This window comes from Salmo trutta, chromosome 4, assembly GCF_901001165.1.
Source record: "Salmo trutta chromosome 4, fSalTru1.1, whole genome shotgun sequence".
Classification (NCBI taxonomy): Eukaryota; Metazoa; Chordata; class Actinopteri; order Salmoniformes; family Salmonidae; genus Salmo; species Salmo trutta.
The window spans coordinates 30,883,036-30,908,917 of NC_042960.1; the positions used below are offsets into that span (position 1 = coordinate 30,883,036).

The following is a 25,882-nucleotide window of genomic DNA, read 5'->3' on the forward strand; positions in this document are numbered from 1 at the left end:
AGGTCCGTACTCATCCCCGTCACTCAAAACTCAGTTACAGCAGCAGCCGGACAAGGAGAAAGAGGCTTCTTCAAAATAAAATCAAAACAGATAGATATGGGGACTCATTTATTCCAACAGCCATTAGGCTGTTTAATAGATAGTCTGTTGGTCCCTCGAGGAAACCGCAAATTGCACTTTCACTTTAAACGTGTAGCTATATAGCACTTTGAATGAATTATATTGTGTCTTCTCTGTGTTTTCATGTTTTATGTACCGTCTTTTTAAGCACATGACAAAATGAATTTTGCCCTGGTGGGATAATAGAGTTGATCTGGATCTGTTTGGTAGTCTAAATTCAGTGTACTTGTCTTTGACTGCCAATTTAAGCCAGACCTTTTCTCAAATGTCAATGACGCTCTCCAGAACAATCAATAGCTGAAGGCACAGCGCGGGGAGCGTGGGGGGGGTGGGGGGGTCACAATCAAAGGTCACGCTGTTGTGTATGCTCTCCCGACTGACATTCACATGAGCTACGGTATGTGTGCTCTAGCTTCTGGGGCCAAAACACAACAAGGAGAAGAAGAGAGGTGAGAGGGGGAAGAAACCGCATATTTGATCTGTTCTTGGAGGACATCCAACAACGTAATTTTGCCCTCACAATCAATTGCCCTCACAGTCAATAGCCATCACAATCAATAGCCCTCACAATCAATTGCCCTCACAATCAAAAGCCATCACAATCAATAGCCCTCACAATCAATAGCCCTCACAATCAATAGCCCTCACAATCAATAGCCCTCACAATCAATAGCCATCACAATCAATAGCCATAACAAGCAATAGCCCTCACAATCAATAGCCATCACAATCAATAGCCATCACAATCAATAGCCCTCACAATCAATTGCCCTCACAATCAATAGCCATCACAATCAATAGCCATCACAATCAATAGCCATCACAATCAATTGCCCTCACAATCAATTGCCCTCACAATCAATAGCCATCACAATCAATAGCCATCACAATCAATAGCCATCCCAAACACATGGAGGCCCCTGGCCTATCAGAGTCAATGAAGGATTCCTGTGATCTGACACACTGTAGACAGAGACAGGCCATGGGCTCTTTGTGCCAAGACAGGAGACAGCTCAGTATCATGGAGATAAAGCTATCGGACCTGGGCCAGATGCGTGATCTCATGGTAAACAACGCCTGAGCATGTTGGAAAAGAGGGTTTGAAAGTGTATCAGCATGTGACTGGGGAACGTCAGAATATCATCAAATCAAATTTCATTTGTCACATGCTTCGTAAACAACCGGCGTAGACTAACAGCGAAATGCTTACTTAGGCCCAGTCTGAGATGAAAGTGGGACATATATGTACAGCGGATTTGATTCCAGCCTGGAACACATATGTACTTACTATGTTAGCTACATTGATACTGTACAAAAACATTGACCTACCTTGTTGTTTGCTGGCAGCTGCCTTCTGTCCAGGGGAGTAGAAGGCAGACAGGGCACTGAGGGAGCTGACCAACTGGCTCTGGATGGAGCTCATCTTAGACAGACCTGACTTCCCCGTTGCCTTCCCCGCTAAAGGCTTCCCTGCAGCGGGCATACCCTGTCCTTCTGCAGGCTTCTGGGCACTCGGGCTGGTGGTCTCCTGCTTGTCTGGCTTGTCCTGGCTGCTACCTAGCTGGGCCCACTGCTCATTGATCAGCCCTGTGAGGCGCGTCACCACCTGGCCCAGGGCTGGGTTAGACCCCTGGCGAGGGACCTGGGCCAACACTGGGTTGGACCCCCGACGAGAGTCCTGTAACTGGGTCTGCTCCGACTCCTTCTGACCCATCTGGGTCTGGCTGGAAGAGGGAGTGGGTGCTACTTCTGGGCTCTCTGGGGCTAGAGATTCTATGACCGCACTTTCTGTGACCGTACTCTCTGTAACTGTTGTCTTTACAACCTCACAGTCAGTTGCCAAATTCTCTGTGACTGCACTCTCTATGACTGTACTCTCTGTGGTCGTACTCTGTGTAACAACGCTTTCAGTCAATGTAATTTGTTCAACGACAGTCTCCTCTACTACCACTACTTGTCTCTTTACCATACTTCCTGTGACTACATTCTCTGTGACCACGTTCTCTGGGACTACATTCGCTGTGACCCCATTCTCTTTGCCCACACTTTCTATAACCACAAAACGTACCGCACTCTCAGCGATCTCGCCCTCTTTAACCCCACTGCGTGAGACTACACGCTCTGCTTCCACAATTTCTGTGACCGCACTTTCTATGGCCGCACTTACTATGGCCGCACTCTCAATCTCTATTTCTCTATGTGGGTTATAGCTAGTCTCGACTCTGTCTCCCTCTGTCTCTGTCTGCTGATATGCACTCTGTGCTACCACTGTCTCTGTCACCTGGTCAACTGTACCCACTCTGTCTGTCTCTGTCCCCCTGTCCACACTGTTAGCCCTATGTCTCGCTGGTCTCACTGGACGTACAGGTGCTGTCTGCGTTTGTGTCTCTGTCACCTGGTCTACACGGACTCCCGTCTGTGTCTCTGTCACTGTCACCTGGTTCACGGCATCCACTGTCTGTGTCTCTGTTCCCCGGTCCACACTGTTAGCCCTACGTCTCGCTGGTCTCACTGGACGTACAGGCGCTGTCGCTGTTGTCTGATCTACACTGACTACTGTATGCGTCTCTGTCCCCGTCACCTGGTCCAAGCTGTCTCCAGGCGGTGTCTCTGTCACCTGGTCCACTGTATCCACTCTCTCTGTCTCTGTTCCCCGACCCACACTGTTAGCCCGCGGTCTGACTGGACATACGACTACCATCTCTGTCTCCGTCCCCCGGTTTTGAGTGTCAAGCCGCTCCGTCTCCGTCCCCTGTTCCACACCACCAGCCCCCTCTCCGGTTAAACAAACGACCATCCTTTCGGTATCGGTGCCCTGCTCCGCCATGTACGCCCTCTCCGTCTCTGTCTCCCGGCTCGCACTTCCCACTCTCTCTGTCTCGGTCTGCTGGTCCACACTGGTCCTCCTACTTGTCTGTCTCTCCCTGGACACCTCCTCCGCTCCTCCTGTCCCTCCCACGCTCAGCTGCAATATTCTCTCCTCCTTCACCCTGTTTTCCTCTACCTGTCGTTTCAGGAGACTGTTCGTTCTCTCCAGGTTTTCGCTAGCCTGACTTAGCTTAGCCTCTAGCGCTGCTAGCTTAACCTGGAGCTGTTCGACACTGAGAAGGTCCTCCTCACCACTGACACGGACTCCCTCTGTGACTTGCGCAAACACTCTGCTGTCTAAAGGTTCTGGTGCTTTCGGTGTTGCAACGTTCTCCGGTTGCTCTGTTTGCCTTTCCTCTGTGTGCACTAATGGATTCACAAATACTGTTTGTCTATCTGGTCCCTCTGCTGTCTGTGCTTGTCTCTCTGGTTCCTGTGCTGTTAAAAGCTTATCTGGTTCTTCTTCTTGTGCGGTACTCTTTAAGGATTCCTGTTGCATTTCTGTCTCTGACACGGTGCTCTCTGCTCTCCCGGGATCCACTGCTACTTCAGCCCCCGGCGGCTGAGAGGCTGGCCCAGGATCAGTGCTTAGGGCTAGGGAGGGTGAGGCACTTTGTGGGTGGGCCGGAGGCTGGGGCTTGGTTTGGACCTGCAGCCTGAGGATTAGCTGCTCTCTCTCCACCCTCAGTGAGCAGATCTGGGACTTAAGCTCTGGGATGGTCCTCACCATGTCCTCCAGCTCTCTGACCCTCTTCAGGGCTGCGGTGATCTGCTGGTGCAGCCCCGACCGGTCCTGGGGAACAGCGCGGACCACGTTCTCAGATGAGCCGCTCTCCGTTCTTTCGTCCCCAGACTCAGAGGCCTTCCTGTGCGGGATGGTGACTGGCATGCTGGACGTCCGAAGGAGGTTTGGCCTCCCCAGGGGCTGTTCGCCTAACACCCAAGGCCCAGCACCTGCCTCCTCCCTGGGCCTGGCAGAGGCAAAGCTACTCCCCTGCACCCTGCTGTTCTGGCTATGACCCCCCGATGTGCCACTACCTCCATCACTGGGTCTAAAATCCAAGATCTGTTGGACATCAGTGATTCTGCCCCGGGGCTTGGGCCCTAGGGTGGAGGTGGAGGACCAGGTGTCCTTAGGGGCCGGCCTGGCTCCATGCCCAAGCAGGCTGAAGTTCCTGGGCAGGGTGCTGAACTTAGGAGGGCCCCTGGCCTTGCGCTGGATGTGCACCCTCTTGATGGTGTTGCCTTTCTCGATATCGTCCACATACTTGAGGAAATCAAGGTCCAGGTGGAAGCCGTAGGGGGTCTCTACGGAGTAGGGCAGCTGCTTCCTCTGACCCTCACCTCCACTCTCTCCTCCGGATCTAGGGTAGCCATTTGCTGCAACATGAAGAGAGAGTTTTTAGTATTCACAGTCATCCCTATGCATTCAGGGACATGCTGTACAGTACTGTCCGGCCTTGGGCAAAACATGTAGCTCATCCCGGAGGGGGCTGCGATTTTTTGGGGATGCAGATTTTTTTGGGGGGGCTTGCGCTGAAGACATCTATATTGGTCTACTAATACAGGACTCGTGAAAGCCCAGTGAACTACTTTTGTGAAAAAATGCTAACTAAATGCATTTGCGTGTTTACCAGCATTTGTAACTTGAGTCTGATAATTATCCGTACAAAACAGTTCATCTGATAATACTTGTGGAATATAAAAATACTTGTTTGATATGTTTTCCAGTTTCTTGAAATAAAACTGAAACGGTCTATTCATTCATTTTCAGTAGACTCTCTTATGGAGAGTGACTTACAGTAGTGAGGGCATTTTCTTACTTGTCCCCCATGGGAATCAAACCCACAACCCTGCCGTTGTAAGCACCATGCTCTACCAACTGAGCTTACATGGGACCTTGGTCCCCTTGGTGCCCATTTTTAACTGCCTTCTACACATACTCAGAAGCTAGGATATGCATATTATTAATAGATTTGGATAGAAAACACTGAATTTTCTAAAACTGTTTGAATGGTGTCTGTAAGTATAACAGAACTCATATGGCAGTCAAAACCCTGAGACAAATTTTAACAGGAAGTGGATATCTGATGTGTTGAATTACTTTTAAGCCTATGTCATTGAAACACACAGGGACTTATTAATCATTTAGCACTTCCTACGCCATCCACTAGATGTCAACAGTCTTTACAAAGTGGTTTGAGTCTTCTACTGTTAAAACTGACCGAACGAGAGGCCTGGTAAGTTGGTCATAAGCGGATGGCCTATACTGCTATGGCGCGCGAGTGCATGTTTGGGCACTCTCGTTCCAATACGTTTTAAAAGAGAATGCAATCGTCCGCCTTGAATATTATTGAAGTTCTGATTGAAAAAGGCCCTAATGATTTATGCTATACAACGTTTGACATGTTTGAACGAACGTAAATATATTTTTTTCCCTCTTTGGTGAAGACAAGTCCGGCGGGCGTCGTTCATTTTTTTGAGTAGCCTACAGGACGCACGAACAACACAGAGCTTTTTGGACATAAATTATGAGCTTTTTTGAACAAAACTACATTTGTTATGGACCTGGGATACCTGAAAGTGCCTTCTGATGAAGATAATCAAAGGTAAGGGAATATTTACAATAGTATTTTGGATTTTAGATCTCTCCAACATGGCGCCTAGTCTGTATCGCCTAGCCTATTTTTCTGAACACAGCACCTCGTTTATTGCAAAGTGTGATTTCCCAGTAAAGTTATTTTGAAATCTGGCAATGCGGTTGCGTTCACGAGATGTTAATCTATAATTCTTTGAATGACAATATAATATTTTACCAATGGTTTCGAATAGTAATTATTTAATTTGTTGTGCTGATTGACTGGCGGTATTGGAGGGAAAATATTGCTTGCCATGCTATGTAGACATTGATAAATTAGCCTGCTATATCTTCATCCTACCATGCTGCATGCTATTGCACTCCCTTTCCGGTTAACTGCTGCTCTATTTATGCATAACGTTACCCGTTTATATGCTTATTTCATTTGCATATTGTCAACGATTAACAGACAATTGAATTATGTATATTCATTGCTGTTATTGCCCATTATTATTTGCACCATGGTCTACTTTTAGATAAACCTTATTCCATACAATGCCTACCGAGTCTCAATTCAATACAAGTCTCATGTCAACGACTGTAAATCATTCCCTGCCATGTATCATCTCATTACCTGAATCTATAACGACTCCTAGACTGAACTACATCTCTGCCTCCAGCTGCTCTTTAACTGGAGTCCCACAGTAGATGGACATCACCATAGCACTCTTCTAAACCTCAATCAGTTACAATCTTGTAACTGAAGAATATTGGGAAAGTTTTGGGCACTTTTATTAGGGGAGGACATGCAGGAAATGTATTAAGGCACTGTGTGTGTGTGTGTGTGTGTGTGTGTGTGTGTGTGTGTGTGTGTGTAACCATTTTGTGACATGCTGTCTTGAAGAAATGTTTGGGATGTGGTCAATTGTTCTGAATGGTATGTGTTGAGTTTGACCAGTGCACTTATTTATTATTTTATTTATGTGGCAATATTCAATATGTTCATTATGTATGTTCATTTGCCTTTACCACCCTTATCTCACATCATTTGCTCACATTGTATATAGTCTTATTTTTTTCTACTGCATCATTGATTGTATGTTGTTTTACTCCATGTGTAACTCTGTGTTTTTGTATGTTGTCGAACTGCTTTGCTTTATCTTGGCCAGGTCGCAATTGTAAATGAGAACTTGTTCTCAACTTGCCTACCAGGTTAAATAAAGGTGAAAAAATGTTTTACAAAATAAATGTAAAGCCATTACAATGTACTTTTGTTTTCAATGGGTTTGTTTGGAGAGGCTTTGCTGGTTTGAGGTCCAGCCAGTTATTGGCAGCACCCTCCCAAAAGGGGACTGTCTAAGTAAAGTCCATTTGTATTTCTAAAATCTTTTGTCTATGTAAATGCAGTGTAACTGTTATTTATTTTCTACCATCAGAAGTACGGTATTGCTTGTCACTTTTTGGTAATCTGTCAAAGTTGGTCAGCTGAATCTCTGTGAAAGCACTATTTCAGAAGGCTATCTAGTGGAAGTAGCATCCAAGTCATTTTGGTGTACTCTTGTTAATGTGTTACTCATGTGTCAAACACGCCAACCTAATCCTCCAATCTAAGTGTTAATGAACTTTGCTTGTTCTTTTATATCTGCCTCTGTACTGCTTCCCTTTAATGGGCCTAGAACCTGTCTAACGTTTCGATGTTATAGTTGTAATAAAAACATAAATATATTTCCACTGAGGTGTTGTCTGTTGCATTGCTCAGAACTGTTGGTTCAACTCAATAGGTGGCCTGTTACGAATCTGCCTTAAGTTCTGGTTGAGGTGTTCCCCTCATTAAACATTAACTGGGGTATGTGATACTAGTTACGTGCACGAAAACACTAGTGTATACTACAGTAAATCTGCAAAAAATAACTATGGTATACTACAGTATTTAGACCATAGTATACTGCATTATTTTCATGTGGGTTAGCTGTAAATGTATAACAGGTTTGATGTTTGAACTAGGACCACAATGGAAATAAATTGTACACTTTTTTTTGTGTTATTCTTCACAAATGTCTAAATGCATTACATCAACATTTGTGGTATTTTTAAATAGTCAAAATCAATTAAGGGTATACTAGTGTGGAGTATAGTATTCTACCGTATACTACAAAATTCTATAGTAAACACCTGTAACGGGCGTTGTAAGGATTGGACCAAGGTGCAGCGGGAACGTGTATACTCATCTTCTTTATATTTATTAAAAGAAGGAAAAACAAAAGAAACACGAATACAAAACAACACAGGACACTAAACATTCCTGTCAGGTGCACAGACACAAAACAGGAGACAACTACCCACAAATCCCATAGAAAAAACACCCCTCTTAAATAAGACCTTCAATTAGAAGCAACGAGGAGCAGCTGCTTCCAATTGAAGGTCAACCCCATAAACTAAACATAGAACTAGACATACTAGAAAAACATAGAAATATACTAACATAGAACATAGCCCAAAAACCCAGGAACACTCTAAACAAACACCCCTCTTACATAATAACATAACCCAACAAACCCCGAACCACATTAAACAAACACCCCCAGTCACGTCTTGACCAAACTACAATAACAAATAACCTCTTTACTGGTCAGAACGTGACAACACCACACGATTGAGGGGGAACCTCAGAAAATCCACGGAATGAGCTCCCCAAGGACAGCAAGTTCAAATCAAAACGGGATCGACAAAGCTAACTAGTAGTATAATCGATCACAAACACTACGTGATCGAGGGATACTACAGTGTGTAGTATTCTACACAGTATACAAAATAATTATTCCAAAGTCTGGCAGATGGCGATATTGTCGTTTCATCTTACTGTCCAAAATATGCTTACTTTGAAACACCATTTCCCACCACCATACTAGTGTCTAATGCAACTTCCTGATGTTGCGCCCCATGTTCAGCCAGAGGTAAACAACAGACTGCTGCAACCTGATTGGCTGAACGTGATACCCAACCCCCGGGGCTAGCATTCCTAGGAATTAGCGACTCTAGCATGGTGGCTAATTTTCAGCCTGAATGGACAATGTTTTAGGAATGAACTGATCCACGGGTGATACGAGTGTATTGCCGGCAGCATACACTGCTTCTGGACGGTAAGATGTTGTGTTGTCACGATACCAGATTTTTGACTTGGATACCAATACCAGGTTTAGGATCATAATACTCAATACCAAAACGATACTCATAAACTGAAACGATACTCATATACTGAAACGATACTCATAAACTGAAACGATACAACGGCCAAAAAAAACAACGTATTAACTAAAGTCACAGAATAACCACCGGGTTTTATTTTTTTTAAGCATTGAACAATGTTAACTGGTAGAACAAATACAATGTCTTCTATTCTATAATCAATTTCTTAACACCATACTAAATCAGAATACCTCCAATTTTCCTTACGCAAAACCATAGTGGAAGTATGTACAAATAATTGTACAAATACATCTAAACTGTTTCTAAAATGTATTTTGATACATATCAGGGTTAATTTGCTAATCTATGGCCATAATATTGTCAAATGACATTAGACCTGTAATTCATTACAGCTAACTCATTTAATGTATTAAATTAATAGTTTGAAGCTCATTTCTGAAGCTTCTATATTGCAGTCTACACACCATAAAAATACAATAGAATTTACACAGCGTTCAATGATTCCAAGAGTGCATTCACTTCCCAGGATGCCCAGGGCTGCTGGCGGGCACTAGTGGCTGCTGCTGGCGGGCACTAGTGGCTACTGCTAGCAAGCCCAGACAAATGTGAACTATTGCTGTCAAGTTAAGTGCATTTCACATGACTTTTGGTTTGTGTAATCATATACCGAACAGAAGTCTAATCTATGGATTTCACATGAATGTCAGGGGTGTAGCCATGGGTGGGCCTTGCAGGGCCTAAGCCAACCCACTGGGGAGCTAGGACCTGGCAATCAGTATTATTTTCCCCCACAAAAGGGCTTTAATACAGACAGAAATACTCCTCAGCAAACATTTTCTTAGTTTTTTTGGTGCGCTGGCTCTCGTCTGATCTGTAATCAAAGTTTTCCCATAGTTCACTTCTGGAGCCAGTTTTGTCAAGCTGCGGGCGTGGTGGTATGTTTTCGTTAGAAGCCATGCTGTCGGAATTTTCTATGCTCTTGCTTGCGTCTCAAAAGTGTCCTGCGCTGTGTCCCTCGATCGTGTAGTAAGCACTACACCATCGAGGGATACTACAGTTCACTACAGTAGCACACCACCCTGCATCCCACTGCTGGCTTGACTCTGAAGCTAAGCAGGGTTGGTTCTAGTTGGTCCCTGGAGGGGCGACCAGATGCTGCTGGGAGTGGTGTTGGAGGGCCAGTAGGAGCACTCTTTCCTCTGGTCCCCCAAAAATATCTTAATGCCCTAGGGCGGTGATTGGGGACATTTCCCTTTGTAAGGCGCTGTCTTTTGGATGTTAAACAGGTGTTCTGACTCTTTGTGGTCACTGAAGATCCCACGGTACTTATCGTAGAGTAGGGGGGTTAACCCTGGTGTCCTGGCTAAATTCCCAATCTGGCCCTCATACCATCATGACCACCTAATCATCCCCAGCTTCCAAATGGCTCATTCATCCTCTCCCCTGTAACTATTCTCCAGGTTGAGAATGTGTTCTCAGTCAACTTACCTGGATAAATAAAAACGACAGAGTTCTATGGTAATCTGGTATTGTTATGTGGGTTTACTTACCACTTTTCTTGTCCATTGCTGTAGTAGTTCAGGGTCATGGACTTACTTCTCTCTAGTCAGAGTTGGCAACCTGGAAACGAGAATTGAAGTCTGTGAGCCACTGAAATAACACTGAATATCAACACTGGCCAACTGGTTTTAATACAACCTCTGTTTTGTATTAAACATATTTGTGTTTGAAAGACATAAGAACGTAGCATAGCCTGTGAAACGACTGTTTCTCATTGTGTTCTACCAGTGACCCGTGATAACTATTTGTTGGTAATGACAACCTCTCCCCTGTGTTATTGTCTAACAGAGAGGGAGAGATCCTCGGTGGCCGTATAAAATCACCACAACACTCACAGGGGCTACAGTTTCCTCCAACTAAGTAGGAAAATGTTCCATCTGGGTGCCATTTTGTGTTGTTTGTTCCAGTTGGAGCTGCCAAGAAACCGGAGCCCCTGTTTTTTTTACAAGGGCTTTGGGTGAGGCAACAAGGATGGGAAAACAACTGAGATTTCAAAACTTTTAGAGGCTTATGCAAAGATTTGAAATGTAATATCCAATAATACGAATAACCCACAGCCAGGGCTAGAAAGTTCCCACAGCCTTAAGTGAGCTTTCCATATTGAACCCATTTTAAATAGCTACATTAACTCGACAGCAAAATATAAATGCCAAAGCAATTTAGCAAATGAGCACACATTCACACAATTGCCATGCAAATTTGTTCTGGTTACAAAATATCTGATACTTAGGAGGACGCAGTTACTAGCCGGGAGCATTGATTTAATGAGAGTTTGAGTGTGGACTTGAACCCGGCAGGCGGGAATCAATTTCAGTGCAATATAAACTACTGTTAGATAAAGGAAAACATGGACGCTACCTGTATCTATCCTTATGATTGCGTTGTCATTTTAAATGTGTTATCATGGAAAACTGTAGGTCCTAAAGCACTTTCGTTGTCATCTCTTAGTCCTTTTTCTACCATCACAAATCCCTTAATCATTCACAAACACTTTTGAAGCCTAAGTCTATGAACAAATTGCAAGTGGCAATCTTCCCTTTGCACATTCTGCTTTGATGACTGTGGAGAGAACAGAGGAAGCATCTTTTTGCCCGGCAACAAATGTCCTGTATCCGTAAGAAGTACACACTGGGACGATGGTGCTGGGCAAAGACTGTGTGCTTAGATTAGAGGTAGGCTGTTTACCATCAGAGTATATCACAGGAATACACTACAGCAAACGGGCACCGCGTTGGACGGCAAGGCCATCAATCAAAATGACAGCCAAATCCACACAGGAACCTGATCATGTATCCATAACAACCAGCTGGAGCACTCCATAAATAATCCCCAAACACTGACAACAAAGCAATGTGTGATCGAGTGCAGATGTGTTTCTATCCACCGGTGTCTCTATCTTGTACAGTCATGGCTTTATCCCTGATCAGGTTCCCGTGTGGATTTGGCTGTCATTTCAATTGATGGCCTTGCCGTCCAGCGCGGTGCCTGTGTGCTGTAGTGTATTCCTGTGATATACTCTGGGGACGGCAGGGTAGCCTAGTGGTCAGAGCGTTGGGCTAGTAACCGTAAAGGTTGCACGTTTGAATCCCCGAGCTGACAAGGTACAAATCTGTTGTTCTGCCCCTGAACAAGGCGGTTAACCCACTGTTTCTAGGCCATCGTTGAAAATAAGAATTTGTTCTTAACTGACTTGCCTAGTTACATAAAGGTAAAATTTAAAAATTCAAATCCCCATCTATCCACAACAGTTCAGCTGTGAGACAGAGACTTGCGGGGAGTGAGTTGTGACACATTGTACGACTGTCATCTGAAACACGGGATTCGACTGACGTTGTCTCCCCTACCACTCAGATGATGTCGGGGTGTCGCCATGGGAGCAGGGGCATCCCTGTCCCTGACACTCCAAATCCTTAATGTGACGGCGGGGCAATACGCTTTCTGCTCGCTGACCTTGAGGCCTAAATGGCTCATTTGCGAGCGGAAGAATGCCGTTGATAATCGCTGAGTAAAGCGTGAGGCTTCGGACCCTACAGGCAATTACACACAGATCCTTACTAAAAACACAGGGACAGAAATGAAATAGAGGGGGGAAGAGAGAGAGAGACAGGAAAGGGAGAGGAAGGACAGCGGTAGAAGGGTAGAGAACGAGTAATACGGACAAAGAGAAACCGAGGGAAGATGAGAAACAGAGGCTGGCCAGACCTGGACGAAGATACTTAGCGAGTCTCTCTCTCCAGCTGAACTTCCACCAACCTCTATTTTGAGGAATCTAAGAGGCTTTAATGGTGACAGTAAAGTCACTTTACAGTTGCCCCCCTCTAACGAGGGCCTTTGAGCTAAGTGAGAGCAGCTCGCTGTGACGTGACGTAAATGCGCATCACTGCTGGGTGACACGTAGAACATCACTTCAATATGCTCACAGGCTGGCACAGAGGAAACTGGGCCAGAGTGGGGGGGGGGGGGCCCATCACCTCACAACAGTAAATAAGACTAACAAGGTGACAAGTACCGGACAGGTTGACGTCTGTTTCCGTGGGTTAAAAGTCAAAACCACACACTTATTTCCATAACGCTCAACGAGATGAGTGATCTACAATCTACAAGCGCCGGGTTTTAAAACGAGTGAAGCGTGACTGGGGCCGATGATATGAAGACCGACATTGCGTTATAATAACGCCTGGCCGGAAACGATGGATATTACATCGCCACGGCAGATACAGTAAATAACTTCCTACTGTCAGGCTTTTAATAAATGCCAGCTGATCCCGCAAACCACAGGGGGGGGGGCGAAGCCTTAATTGAACGTCATGGGTCGTTATGAGTCCCTTTGCAACGCCGCAGATTGAATTACATTAATACGATAGCACACGCCAGAGAGGAAGAGAAGAGATGGGGAAATCAGATGGGAAGAGACTGGAGTCTAGAGGTGGGTGAGAGAGAATGAGGGAGAGGACAGCTGCGCCATCATATCCCTAAACAAACAGCAAGAGATTGCAAACGGCAGCAGAACGAATGGCTGAGCGAGACAACAAAAACAACACCTGGGAGTTTCTCACCGGTTGGTACGAGGTGCACAGCTCTAGAACGTCTTTGATCAGCTCCCTCACGTGTCCACTATCTGTGTTTACCTCGACTTAACCCTGAGAAAGTGGACATAGCTGGTCACCCCCAAAACACACACACACACACGTACACACAGTACACACACACACACACACACACACACACACACACACACACACACACACACACACACACACTGAAGTCAGGGGGTCTTTACTCAACATTTCTCATTGGAACGTTCTCGTTGCTTGTTGTTAGGAATCGTCTGCAACTAAAGCAGGAAATAGAGGGTTGGGCATGTGCACAGCCCAATTCATTTCCTCTAATAAGCTGCCAGAGCTGGAGTTCTCCCTCCAGATGACACAACACAGAACACATCGACTCCACAGGGAGACCAATCTCCAACTCTCTGTCTGGAATGGAGTAATACATTATACTGTGTGTGTGTGTGTGTGTGTGTGTGTGTGTGTGTGTGTGTGTGTGTGTGTGTGTGTGTGTGTGTGTTGTGCGAGACCAGCCGCCCGTTTTCATTAGAGATAAAGAACAACACAAACATCAATTATTTATTCACCCGATCCCCATGGCTACCCTATCCCAGCCTAGCAGACTTAGCATAATGGCTAACCCTTAGTGTCCCTCCCCATCAGAGGGTAATGGGGGTTTCTGAGGGAAAAGCTACCGCTAATTAGCGCGCCGCGGGGCTAGCCCTACAGGATGTGTGACATCGTCGGCATGTTAGAGCTGGCTCCCTAGGCAAAGAGATGAGGGGGAAAGCATGGAGGGAACGGGGGAGGAAGAGAGGGAAGGAAAGAGGGGAAGAGACGACGAAGTTGGGTTGTGTGTAGAGAAAAGAGACAGAATCAAATTGTATTTGGCACATGCTTCGTAAACAACAGGTATAGACTAACAGCGAAATGCTTACTTACAGATCCTTTTACAATAATGCGGAGAGAACGCTAAAGAAGGTTAGAGAGGGATGGAGAGGGATGGAGGAAGGGGTGGGCACCTGTCACATTAGACTGGATCAATTACGGCACTTGTCAAATTATATCAGATCCCCTGCACTCCCTTCTGCACATAAAAAGCAACACACACATGAATGCACGCATCGCATTTACAAACAGAAGCAAACACACGACTTCACGTACGCACAAACGCATTTTCAAGCACACAGACGTGCACACACGCAGACCACACGCCACACACACGCACGCACACACACACACACACACACACACACACACACTCCTGGTAGTAAAAGTCTGCATGGTAACAGTCAGCAGCACTGATGTAGTGTGGAGCAGAGCAGGCACCCCCATTTGAATAAGGAGGGAGTCAACACTCTCTAAATCCACACACTATTGATTGTATTACTGTGACAGCTACAGAGCCTTGTTTCCGCACACACTTACACCTACATGCACACACACACATATACACACAAACACAGGTGCACTCTCTCATACGCATACACAAATGCACGGAAATGAGTTGGCTGGTTACCAGTAAGGGTAAACCGACTGCATGTTCATTTCTCTCCATTTGTGGATCAGTGTATGTGAGCTCAGCCCAGAAACATGAGCTCAGAGGCTGCTTGTTCCTCCTGCAATGCAGCAGCAGCAACGGCTAACAGGAACAGCAGAAACACACTAAAACGAGCCGCCCCTCTCTGCTATCGTAGCAGCCTGGCTTGATGCACAGCAGACCGGAAACACACGCTTACAGGCGATCCCTCGCACACACGGGCATGTGGAAGAGTCACACACTCCACAGCCTGACACGCACACCTCTCACCTGCGCTGCTCCGAGCATCGCGTCCCCGCGAACCCCGCAGAGAGAGCGGGAGAAATGGAAGGGGGTGGAGGAACAAGGGTACAGATAAAAAGGAAGGAGATGAGAGAGAGAGAGAAATCGACAGGACGTCAAAAAGGAGAGAGGGAGAAAATAGACAGAAACCGAGATAAGAGGAGGTGAGTCACAGGGAATAACGGAGAGCGAGGGGATTCCTCTCACCTGCTGTGCAGCCAGCTCCTCTCCTCTGTTCCTCTCTTCCTCAACTCCTTTCCTCTCTGCCGTCTGCACACACTACCGCTGCCTTCCCTCCCTCCCTCCCTCCCTCTCAACTTCAACACAACACCCCCCCCCCCCCCCCCAAAAAAAAGAAGTGATGAAAAGAAAGGTGTTGGTTGGGGTCTGAGAGGAAAGGAGAGAGAGAGGCGATAGTCAGGCAGCTGCTCTGTGTAGGATTGATCACCCTCTTTCTGCCTACAGCGATGAGCTGGCCCAGAAAAATAAGACCAGGAAAGAATAAATACCCAGGAACACACAAGCCAAACAACACTGCTACAGTGCGTGTGTATGTGAGCTATAAAGGAATGTACTCTCCACCCCTTCCCCGAAAGAGAGTTGGCCCACACACTCTCTTACCGTCTCCCCATCCTCTCTCAGTCTGGTCTGGAGAAATATGGCCGCCCCACCACTCACTGGTCTAATCATTACTGTAGGACCAGGAGTCAATGTTTAAGCGTTATCTGTTAAGCACAGCCCTTATCACTCACAGGCTCACACACACAGGCACATTCGGGTTGGGCGATATTTGGGGATACCTCTTCCACGATACGCTACACCAGATATGTGATATCCGATATGATCGTTTTGCGCCGTCAATGACTAAATCATACCAGACTGCCATTTTTTTTGTTGCTTTGCTTATTAAAAATATTATAGTCACATTCTTGTTAAAGAATCTTTGCGTGGCGACAAAATAATGCTTAGTTAATTCATATAGACTTCATTTTCAACATATTGATAGAGCCTAACTAATAAAACTGGACACGTTTTGATTGGTACATTTTTAATAAATGATTGTCTTTTACTTCAAGATATATTGTCTATGTCAAATATCACAATATTACATTTAATCATATCGGCCCAACCCTAACACACACACACACACACGCACGCACGCACGCACACACACACACACACACGCACACACTACCATTTAAACAAGGCTCTATTAACAGGAATACAGTATCTCTTATCTTCCCCCGGCATAAATTCTTCAGGCGGGATGTGAGCAGACCCTAAAGACAATTACCAAGCCACCTTATTATAAAGGGCGTTGTGCACAGAGAGGGACGCACACACTCATGTGCGCAAACAGGCACACACACAAGTACACACACCCACACCAAAACGCACTCGTGCATGCACTCAATACCGCACACACAGGGTGTTTTCATTAAACTGGCATTAGCAGGAGAAATAAGGTGATTTATGATCTAATTAAATGTGCAATAAACAAGTGGTAGACATGGGACATGTCAATATCGACACACTTTTATATTTCCACAGCACTTTTTCTAAGCTGTTTACTGTACTGTACTCTCAGCGAAAACAATATCTTGTGGTTGGATTGGACTATTTTTCATTCTATCATTCAAATTGTTAATTGCGGTAAACCTTTAAGCCTATAAGCAAATCCATCTGGACAGAACCATTTTCCTGCTCTCATTTTGATTTACAGATCTGGCCATGGTTTGTCTAATCACAGAAGTGAGAACCATATATCAGACAGCTCTGTGTGTGTCAGACCTGGCCAAGACTGTATTTCACAACTAAACTTTGGTACACTAAACTAAAGTAGGCACCGAACTTACTTCAGGATTACTTGGAAACACGCTACGTAACAGTACTGCCTGACTCACACGCAGACACACACACATACACACACACACACACACACACACACACACACACACACACACACACACACACACACACACACACACACACACACACACACACACACGCACACACACACACACACACGCACACACATCTCCTCTGTGAGAGCTAGTTCTACTGTACACACACACACACACACACACACACACACACATCTCCTCTGTGAGAGCTAGTTCTACTGTACACACACACACACACACACACACACACACACACACACACACACACACACACACACACACACACACACACACACACACACACCAGTAGAACTGTGAATCATTGGCAGTTTTCTTCCTCTTAGTTTCTCCTCTGTAATGGGAATCGAGAGCAGGCCCCCCATGCCCAGCAGACAGACAGACAGACAGACTGGTTCACGTCCTACTGGGCACAGACGTCAGTTTAATGTCTCGTTTTGATTTAAATTTGGTTGAATTGTTAGGTAAAGTTTTTAAAAAAGAAAGAAAAAAATAAGGGATTTAGGTTAAAATGTGGGTGTAAAAATGCTAAATTCCCTTACGTTTTTCAAGTTGATTCAACGCATTGAATCATTTTGTTGAAATGACATGGAAACAACATTGATCAACTAGTTTTTGCCCAGTGGGATCGCTGGAGCGCACACACACACACACACACCAATACAAACACATGTAAAACACCCACACCCGCACACACACGTTAACAAGTTTCACTCTTTTTGTCTCACAGGCTCACCAGATATACTTTCAGAGTCCCCAGACTCCTCATAAATACATACACACACACAAAAAACACACACACATATTGTACCAGCTAGGTCACCCGTGTTATAAGTCAGTATTCAACGTCCGTCCATGTCTGAGGACGTGAAAACCTGCCACTAGGCGCAACTGTGAGTGCTGCTGTGGGCATGGCGGATGGGCGTAAGCATCTGCTTCTGATTCCAAAGGTTGCGAGTTCGACTCCAGCGTTAACTCTTAACCCTTACCTTAACCATTCGGAGATAATGCCTAACCTTGAGAATGCAGAGTTAATGCCTAAACTTAACCTTAAGCACTTTGAAATTTGACGTTTTGCAACAACTTCTAAATTTGACGTTCGAGAAACATGGATGAACGTCTAATTCTGACGTGAGACTGTGAGAGCTGGTTCTACTGTACACACACACACACACACACACACACACACACACACAGAGAGAGGGTCCGTTTCCTTTGGGGGAGAACATGGGGTTGCAATTTATCAGTGGATTGTTCCCGAAAATGGGTCACACAGACATAGATGCAGCAAGCAGAACCACAAAAGCGCTCTGGGAGTCTACGCTGTGAGATGGTTGTCTGTACAGAGATGTGAACGTTGTGCCCGTATCTGTTGATGCATGTAATGCAGTAAGACATCACGTCTGCTTTCAAACATGCACATATGTAGCATATATTATAGCCATGTACGGACACAGTACAGGGTTATGCTATCTTTAGACTTTTCACCCACTGGCAAAAACCAGAGTATTCATTATCTACAGACAGTATGTACAAGGACTGTATGGACTCTATAGATACGCGTTCCTTACTGACTGTACCTAAACCCCATGCTGTGGTATGTAGCCTACAATACCGCAACCTTTCAACCCTACTCTATGTAGCCCACAGTACGTACAGAAGCCTTCGAAAAATACATTGAAACCAAGAAAACATTTTTATAAGTGCTTATTGTCATACGTAGGTTGTTTTTATATCTAAAAAGGTTTTAACTGGCAGACTCACAGCCCGTTGACACACATAGTACAGTTGACTACAGCTAAGCAGCAGAAGCCCAATGCACACCGCGCTAAACCTGCGCTCAAATACTATAAAATCATGTCAAATACTTCAGCTGTGCTTTATTGAGTTTGCCTGTACGCAACGGAACCAATAGCAAATGCCCAACAATGCAAAACCAGCCCACCTGGAACTCCAGGCAGGCTAAAGCAAATGCTCCAAGTATTTGAAATCGAAGTCTCCACTGCACTTAGTGTAACACTGACGTGTGTGCTTCACTGGGCCAGCATGCCCAACGTATTGTAAACCATTCACTCCTGTGAGCTGAAAAACATCTCATCGCCATATATAGGCAACCCAGCGCAGGATTTTATCAGTTTCAGCTAGTGCGGATGGAATGCTTGTTGTCTCTTTTTCCATTCTCATGTTTTTTTCTTCTTCTTTACCCCGTTCCTATCAGATACATGTGTAGTAAATGCACGCGCGCGCACACACTCTTTCTCTCACTCTCTGTCTCACACACACACGCACACACACACACACACACTTTATCTCTCTGTCTCACACACACACACACACTTTCTCTCACTCTCTGTCTCACACACACACACACACACTTTATCTCTCTGTCTCACACACACACACACACTTTCTCTCACTCTCTGTCTCACACACACACACACACACTTTATCTCTCTGTCTCACACACACACACACACACACACACACACACACACACACACACACACACACACACCAGATATTGCTTACAGATTCCCCTGGGGAGAATGGTTGTGTCTCCACAGTGAAGTAATAACAGGCTCTAGTGGTACTCGCTACACCGACTATCAGCAGGTCCACAAAAAGTGAAATCTAAGCAAGTCTAAATACCTTACATTTAGCAAGTCTAAATACCTTACATTTAGTGATAATTCACTTAAAATATGTGCTTTTGGTTGTTGTTGTTTTTATGCCAAGCAAAATTATCTAACACCATTGGCGGTTAATTTGGCTTATTTTCACCTTACAAAAAAGGCTTAATACAAGTCATTTATCTTATTTCAAAATAATTGTTCTAGATATTTTACCTTAATATGACGATTAAGATAAAATATGTTGGAATAAGATAAATAATGTGCTTTTTGCAGTGCATATACAGGCTTAATGTAACAATAGGATAAATGAACTAGAGTAACAGTGTCTACTCACCTGGCTCAACATTAACATCATCTCAGTCATATGTCCACATACTAAATATTGCTGCATTGTTCTGGGCGGACCGAGTGAAGAGCCAGGGCGCCATTTAGACAGAGGAGACTTCAAAAGACTGGTAGACTATGATCGAAAATGTCCAGGACAAAAGAAAAGCAACAATATTTATATTAACTGCTGAGGTACTGTTAAACACGGTACATGTCGGGGACGGCAAACGGTGTGTGTGTGTGTGTGTGAGCGTACGTGCTTGAGTGTGTATAAAGAGGGCTGAAATAAAAGCACCGGTGGCTATAGTGAGGTAGGAAAGAGCAGAGTGGTGGGTGGGACTGTGATTGGGCCGAGTCGGGTCCTGCGTGGACAGACATCCTGAGGAAGAGCAGAGTGTGAGGAGCTGATAAGGCCAGCGGAGGGAAAGGACTGTTTACGTTGTAACGGACGCCTTTGAGTCGCACTGCTCCTGAGACACACAGGCTAATGGAAACACTGAACTAAAGAGAGAGAGAGAGAAAAGGAGAGGGGGGAGATGGGGAAAGAGAGAGGGAGTGGAAGGGGGACAGATAGAGAGATACCCTTGTTGACCCATGACTGACAGGCATTAGAACATACTGTCTGTGTACCCCCTCCAGTACTGTCTGTCTAACCCCTCCAGTACTGTCTGTCTACCGCCTCCAGTACTGTCTGTCTACCGCCTCCAGTACTGTCTGTCTACCGCCTCCAGTAGTGTCTGTCTACCCCCTCCAGTACTACTGTTGTCTATCTACCCCCTCCAGTACTGTCTGTCTACCCCCTCCAGTACTACTGTTGTCTGTCTACCCCCTCCAGTACTACTGTTGTCTATCTACCCCCTCCAGTACTACTGTTGTCTATCTACCCCCTCCAGTACTACTGTTGTCTATCTACCCCCTCCAGTACTGTCTGTCTACCCCCTCCAGTACTGTCTATCTACCCCCTCCAGTACTACTGTTGTCTGTCTACCCCCTCCAGTACTGTCTATCTACCCCCTCCAGTACTACTGTTGTCTATCTACCCCCTCCAGTACTACTGTTGTCTATCTACCCCCTCCAGTACTACTGTTTTCTATCTACCCCCTCCAGTACTGTCTATCTACCCCCTCCAGTACTACTGTTGTCTGTCTACCCCCTCCAGTACTGTCTATCTACCCCCTCCAGTACTACTGTTGTCTATCTACCCCCTCCAGTACTACTGTTGTCTATCTACCCCCTCCAGTACTGTCTATCTACCCCCTCCAGTACTACTGTTGTCTGTCTACCCCCTCCAGTACTACTGTTGTCTATCTACCCCCTCCAGTACTACTGTCGTCTATCTACCCCCTCCAGTACTACTGTCTGCCTAAGGAATTCAATCTGTTCTCTCTCTCCTCCTGTGTCTGTCTTCAACATACTGTGCAGGCAGGAAGGGAAGCAGGGAAGCCCTCTAGTTAAAATGGAACAAAACAGTTATGACAGGAAACAGAGAGAGCGGGAAGGATTTTTTTCTCTGTTCTTTCCAACCCCCTTTTCTCTTATGCACACGTCCTTGTTGTCATTCACTTTTTCTGTCGATTTTCACACATTTAGCTCTCTCTCAATGCCTTTCTTATAAACAGAAAGTAGGCCTGGATCTATTCACTTCATTTCTCACTCCCTCCATCTGTCCTCTTGTCTGTTTCTCACACTCACTCGATCTTTCGTCCTGTTTCCTCCACAGCCCTTCTCCCATCCTACCAGTCTTCAGCAGTGTCAGTGTAGGGCATGTGTCTGATGACAAAGTGCTCCAGACAGCCATGTTGCCATTGATTTAGAAAGCGTGGGTTGTTGCTGGGTGATTGTGGATCTCTGCTTTAGTCTGTCCATCCATGTCTAACTCTCTCTCTGTCTCTCCTCTCTCTCTCTCTCTCTCTCTCTGTCTGTCTGTCTGTCTGTCTGTCTGTCTGTCTGTCTGTCTGGGGATTGTAGCTTTGGCGCTTGCAACGCCAGGATAGTGGGTTCGATTCCCAGGACCAGCCATACGTAAAATGTACGAACACATGACTGTAAGTCACTTTGGATTAAAGCGTCTGCTAAATGACGTATATTATATTATTCTCTCTCTGTATCTCTCACTCTCTCTCTCTCTCTCTCTCTCTGTCTCCCCACCCTCTCCCCCTCTGTTGCTTTCACTCTGTCTAGGCGGGAGACTGAACAGCCTCCGCTGTCGCTAATCGCAAAAGCCAGAAGTCCGAGTCCGAGGCAGACACACAGATCACTGGAGGAGGGCAGTAAAGGCCTGGGTAGAGGGTCTGTGGCATGTAGAATGTAGCTCATTATCATATCAAGATGACTGTGTAACCTGAGGGGTACTGTTCACATCCCTGAAGGGGCATCATGCTACAATAGGTTCAAGCCCCTGACTAAAGCAGTTAACCTTGCCTCAGCAAATAATAAGCTCAACAAAAGGGCCATTTTTTTCAGCCATACTCTACGTTATAGTCAACATAATCAGGCATTCTAGACCTCTGTCTTCTGGCATGGGTTAGGAAAAGGAAGTTTCTCGCTCTCGTGTGTGTGTGTGTGTGTGTGTGTGTGTGTGTGTGTGTGTGTGTGTGTGTGTGTGTGTGTATTTTTGTGTTTGTGTGTGTGTGTTGCCCGTGTGGGCAATTTGTTGAGTCTGACAGGAAGTAACTGAGGGTCACGACCCTGGAAATATTTCCCAAGATTCTCTAGTTACATAACCAATAAGAAAAATGTACAGTATAATGGATAGATGGAGCAGGGATGTCGAGAAGGTTAATTTGGTTTCTGCTATTTACGATGCAATCTAATTGTATAATAATGCTCGCTGCTTACGTTTTACAATTTGACAGAAATCTGTATCTGTCGTAGTAGGATTAGTGTTGTGTAACAGGGCCATATGGTTTACAGGCCAGATCTCACTGCCTTACTGTGGCAGAGTCTCTTCTATTGTAGATTATAAGACGTGCTTACAGAAAACAAGATCTGCCTTTATCTGCCCCGAGCTGTGTTTGCGTAACGTTTTTTCCCCAAAAAAACAACAACGGCCAGGACGTAAATCTTTGTCATGCACACCAACAGATGAAAAGCACCGCTTTTAAACTCTACCACATTGAGAAAGACTCGGGGGATTTGCCTAATTGCTGATAACAATGAAAATAGCTTTGTAAGTAAATAAACTCTTCGTTTTAGGAACGTTTGGGTAGTTTAGTCTTGGTACAAATCCAGCGCCTTTTAAACTAGAAGAATGTAGCCTATGATCCGTTACTCCTATATAGCTTGTCTGATTGCCTCTCTTGGCTCTCCCTTCACCTCTGGTTTGTCGAGGAGAGGAGAGTATCCCTGACTGTTTCTCAAGGCCTGAGGCTGTCATGTGGACAAGGTCTGGTCTGCAGACAGTCACTCTAGTGGATATCTGAATGACATATTCCCCGGTGCCCGACTCTCCTGCCTCTTCTAGCCACTAATGCCTCTCTACCCTACCTCACCAGCCACTACTCCTGCCTCTCTGTGCCTCTCATCCTCCGTCGATTTGTAGTCAGGCCCCTGATCCACTCCCTCAACACGCTTAGAGAGCGCGCTAAGCACAGCGAAACACAAAGCGCGTCACAGGATATTGGATAGGCGTGAAGAATGGGGCCGGGCGAGCTGGGAAGATAAAGTTGCCCACCACGGTCTGTTGTTTATGTGTGATGTATTCCACAGGGTCACACAGAGGGAAGTGGGAGGCTGAACATGCCCCTCGACACAAAGAGTAGAGAGGGGAGAGAAGACTCAGTCTAAGGAAAGGAAAGGAGCACAATAGAGGAGAGAGGAAAGGAGTCAAAAAGAGGAGGGGAGAAAACAAAAGAGGAAAAGGGGGTAGAATAATAAGAGAAACAGAGCGGGGAGAGAAGTTGGACCATCCCCTATGGACTTGTATGAGTCAGTCATAATCATATTCACTAGGAGTAGGGTGGTTTGGTTTGGCTGAGGCTCCCCTGGAGATGATGGCCCATCAGTTTGTCAGCTACCATATGTCTGATCTGGGACAGAGCTCAAAAGGAAGCTGCAGCATATAATGCTACATTATTATTTACATTTTAACTGGAGCCTGAAATCATGACGCCCCAATATTTATTCAAATAGTATCTACTGTTTGCCCTGAGGTAAATTATGGATGGTTCTGCTCTCCAGCTAACCCTCTCTAACTCCCCTCTTCCAACTAACCCCCTCAAAGTTCCCTGTCTTTGTCTCTCCCTTCGACAGACAGATAACTATTTCTACAATAACATGGGCTGCAGTGGAGGTAAACAGCCCTGGTCAAAAGTAGGGGACATAACATGATCCAGAACATTAATCCACAAATACAAAGATGAATGGGAACAAGACATGTGGGCGAGCTACTTGGTGACACGGTAACATACCCAGCTAGCACATAACGTTCTGTGAACCATATGTTTCTTAGAGCATGGTTGTCCTATGGTTATTTTGCATACAACCTTATCACAACTTTCTGGGAAGGGTGCAGGATAGTTGCTTCCCACTGGGCACAAACTGGTTGAATCACATCGTTTCCACATAATTTCAATGAAATTGATTTGCGTTGAATTGAGGTCTGTGCCCAGTAGGTTGGCTTTGGAACATTCTTAGTACAATTTTTTTTCTTGGTATTTCATTATTTTAACAGAACGTTTCCTAAAAGTTCAAACATGGTTACATTTCATTTCGATTTTGGTGATGTTCTAGGAATGTTCTCCAACTGGTTTGGCATTGGGAATGTTCTCAAATAGTTCAGAGAACATTAAGAAACAATGTTCTTCTGTAGGAATTTCAATACTTTTCTACAGGTTTCCTCATGGTTCTATTTAAAGTCATGTTCTCAAATTGTTCAGAGAACATTAAGAAAACTTTCCATAAACACCTAAAAAAAACCATGGAATATTCAATTTTTTTTATTTCAGAACATTTACATTCCGTTCTCAGCATCAACAAACTCTCTCTATCCTCTATCTTGTTAAGTGTGTTCAGGTGTGTTTGCCAATGTCACTAATTGGCCACACCTGGTCTTAATGCTTGTTCCCTTTGAAATGGGATCTGTTTGAAAAGTCTTAAATGAACAGCTTTTATGAGTTAAAAAACATGGCATGATATCTCCATCCTGGTGGTGCAGCATAGAGAACAGAAGATCATAGGTTTGAAATGTCACTGACACCGTGCCGTAATAAAAAAAATATATGGATTTGCATGATTAATGCCTAAGTAAATGAAATTCCATGTGTCCTGTGCTTGGAGTTCAAAACAGTTAACCCAAACTTAGCTAGCGGTGTTATTAAAAGTCTTATTGAAGGGAGGTTTTAAAATTACCTTCAAATAACCTATAATTTCTGTTCTCAAAAGGTTCATAAAACCTCCCTGACCAAGGCCCTTCTCCCCCGATTGCTCAGGTTGGCCAGGTGGACAGCTCTAGGAAGAGTCTTGGTGGTTCCAAACTTCTTACATTTAAGAATGATGGAGGCCACTGTGTTCTTGGGGACCTTCAATGCTGCAGAATTGTTTTGGTCCCCTTCCCGAGATCTGTCCCTCGACATAATCCTGTCTCTGAGCTCTACAGACAATTCCTTTGACCTCATGGCTTTTTTTTGTTGCTCTTACATGCACTATCAACTGTGGGACCTTATATAGACAGGTGTGTGCCTTACCAAATCATGTCCATTCAATTGAATTTAGCACAGGTGGACTCCAATCAAGATGTAGAAACATCTCAAGGATGATCAAGGATGATCAGCTCAGTGTTCAACACCATAGTGTCCACG

At 45.1% G+C, this 25,882-nt stretch overlaps 1 protein-coding gene across 5 annotated transcripts in view; it reads right to left on the reverse strand.

Moving 5' to 3' along the window:
* LOC115192219 (KN motif and ankyrin repeat domain-containing protein 4) overlaps positions 1 to 25,882 on the reverse strand; it is a 94,968-nt gene that overhangs the window by 19,143 nt on the left and 49,943 nt on the right. For 2 of the 5 annotated variants that reach the window (XM_029750470.1, XM_029750467.1), the window contains exons 2-3: positions 10,324 to 10,393; positions 1,450 to 4,368 (exon numbers count right to left, since the gene is read on the reverse strand). In XM_029750470.1, coding sequence (XP_029606330.1) covers positions 1,450 to 4,368; positions 10,324 to 10,339 — 2,935 coding nt within the window. In that variant the 5' untranslated portion in view covers positions 10,340 to 10,393. Of the gene's footprint in view, positions 1 to 1,449; positions 4,369 to 10,323; positions 10,394 to 15,190; positions 15,232 to 15,409; positions 15,494 to 20,091; positions 20,344 to 25,882 lie in introns of those variants that run through there. The other 3 variants (XM_029750468.1, XM_029750466.1, XM_029750469.1) reach the window with 3 other exon arrangements.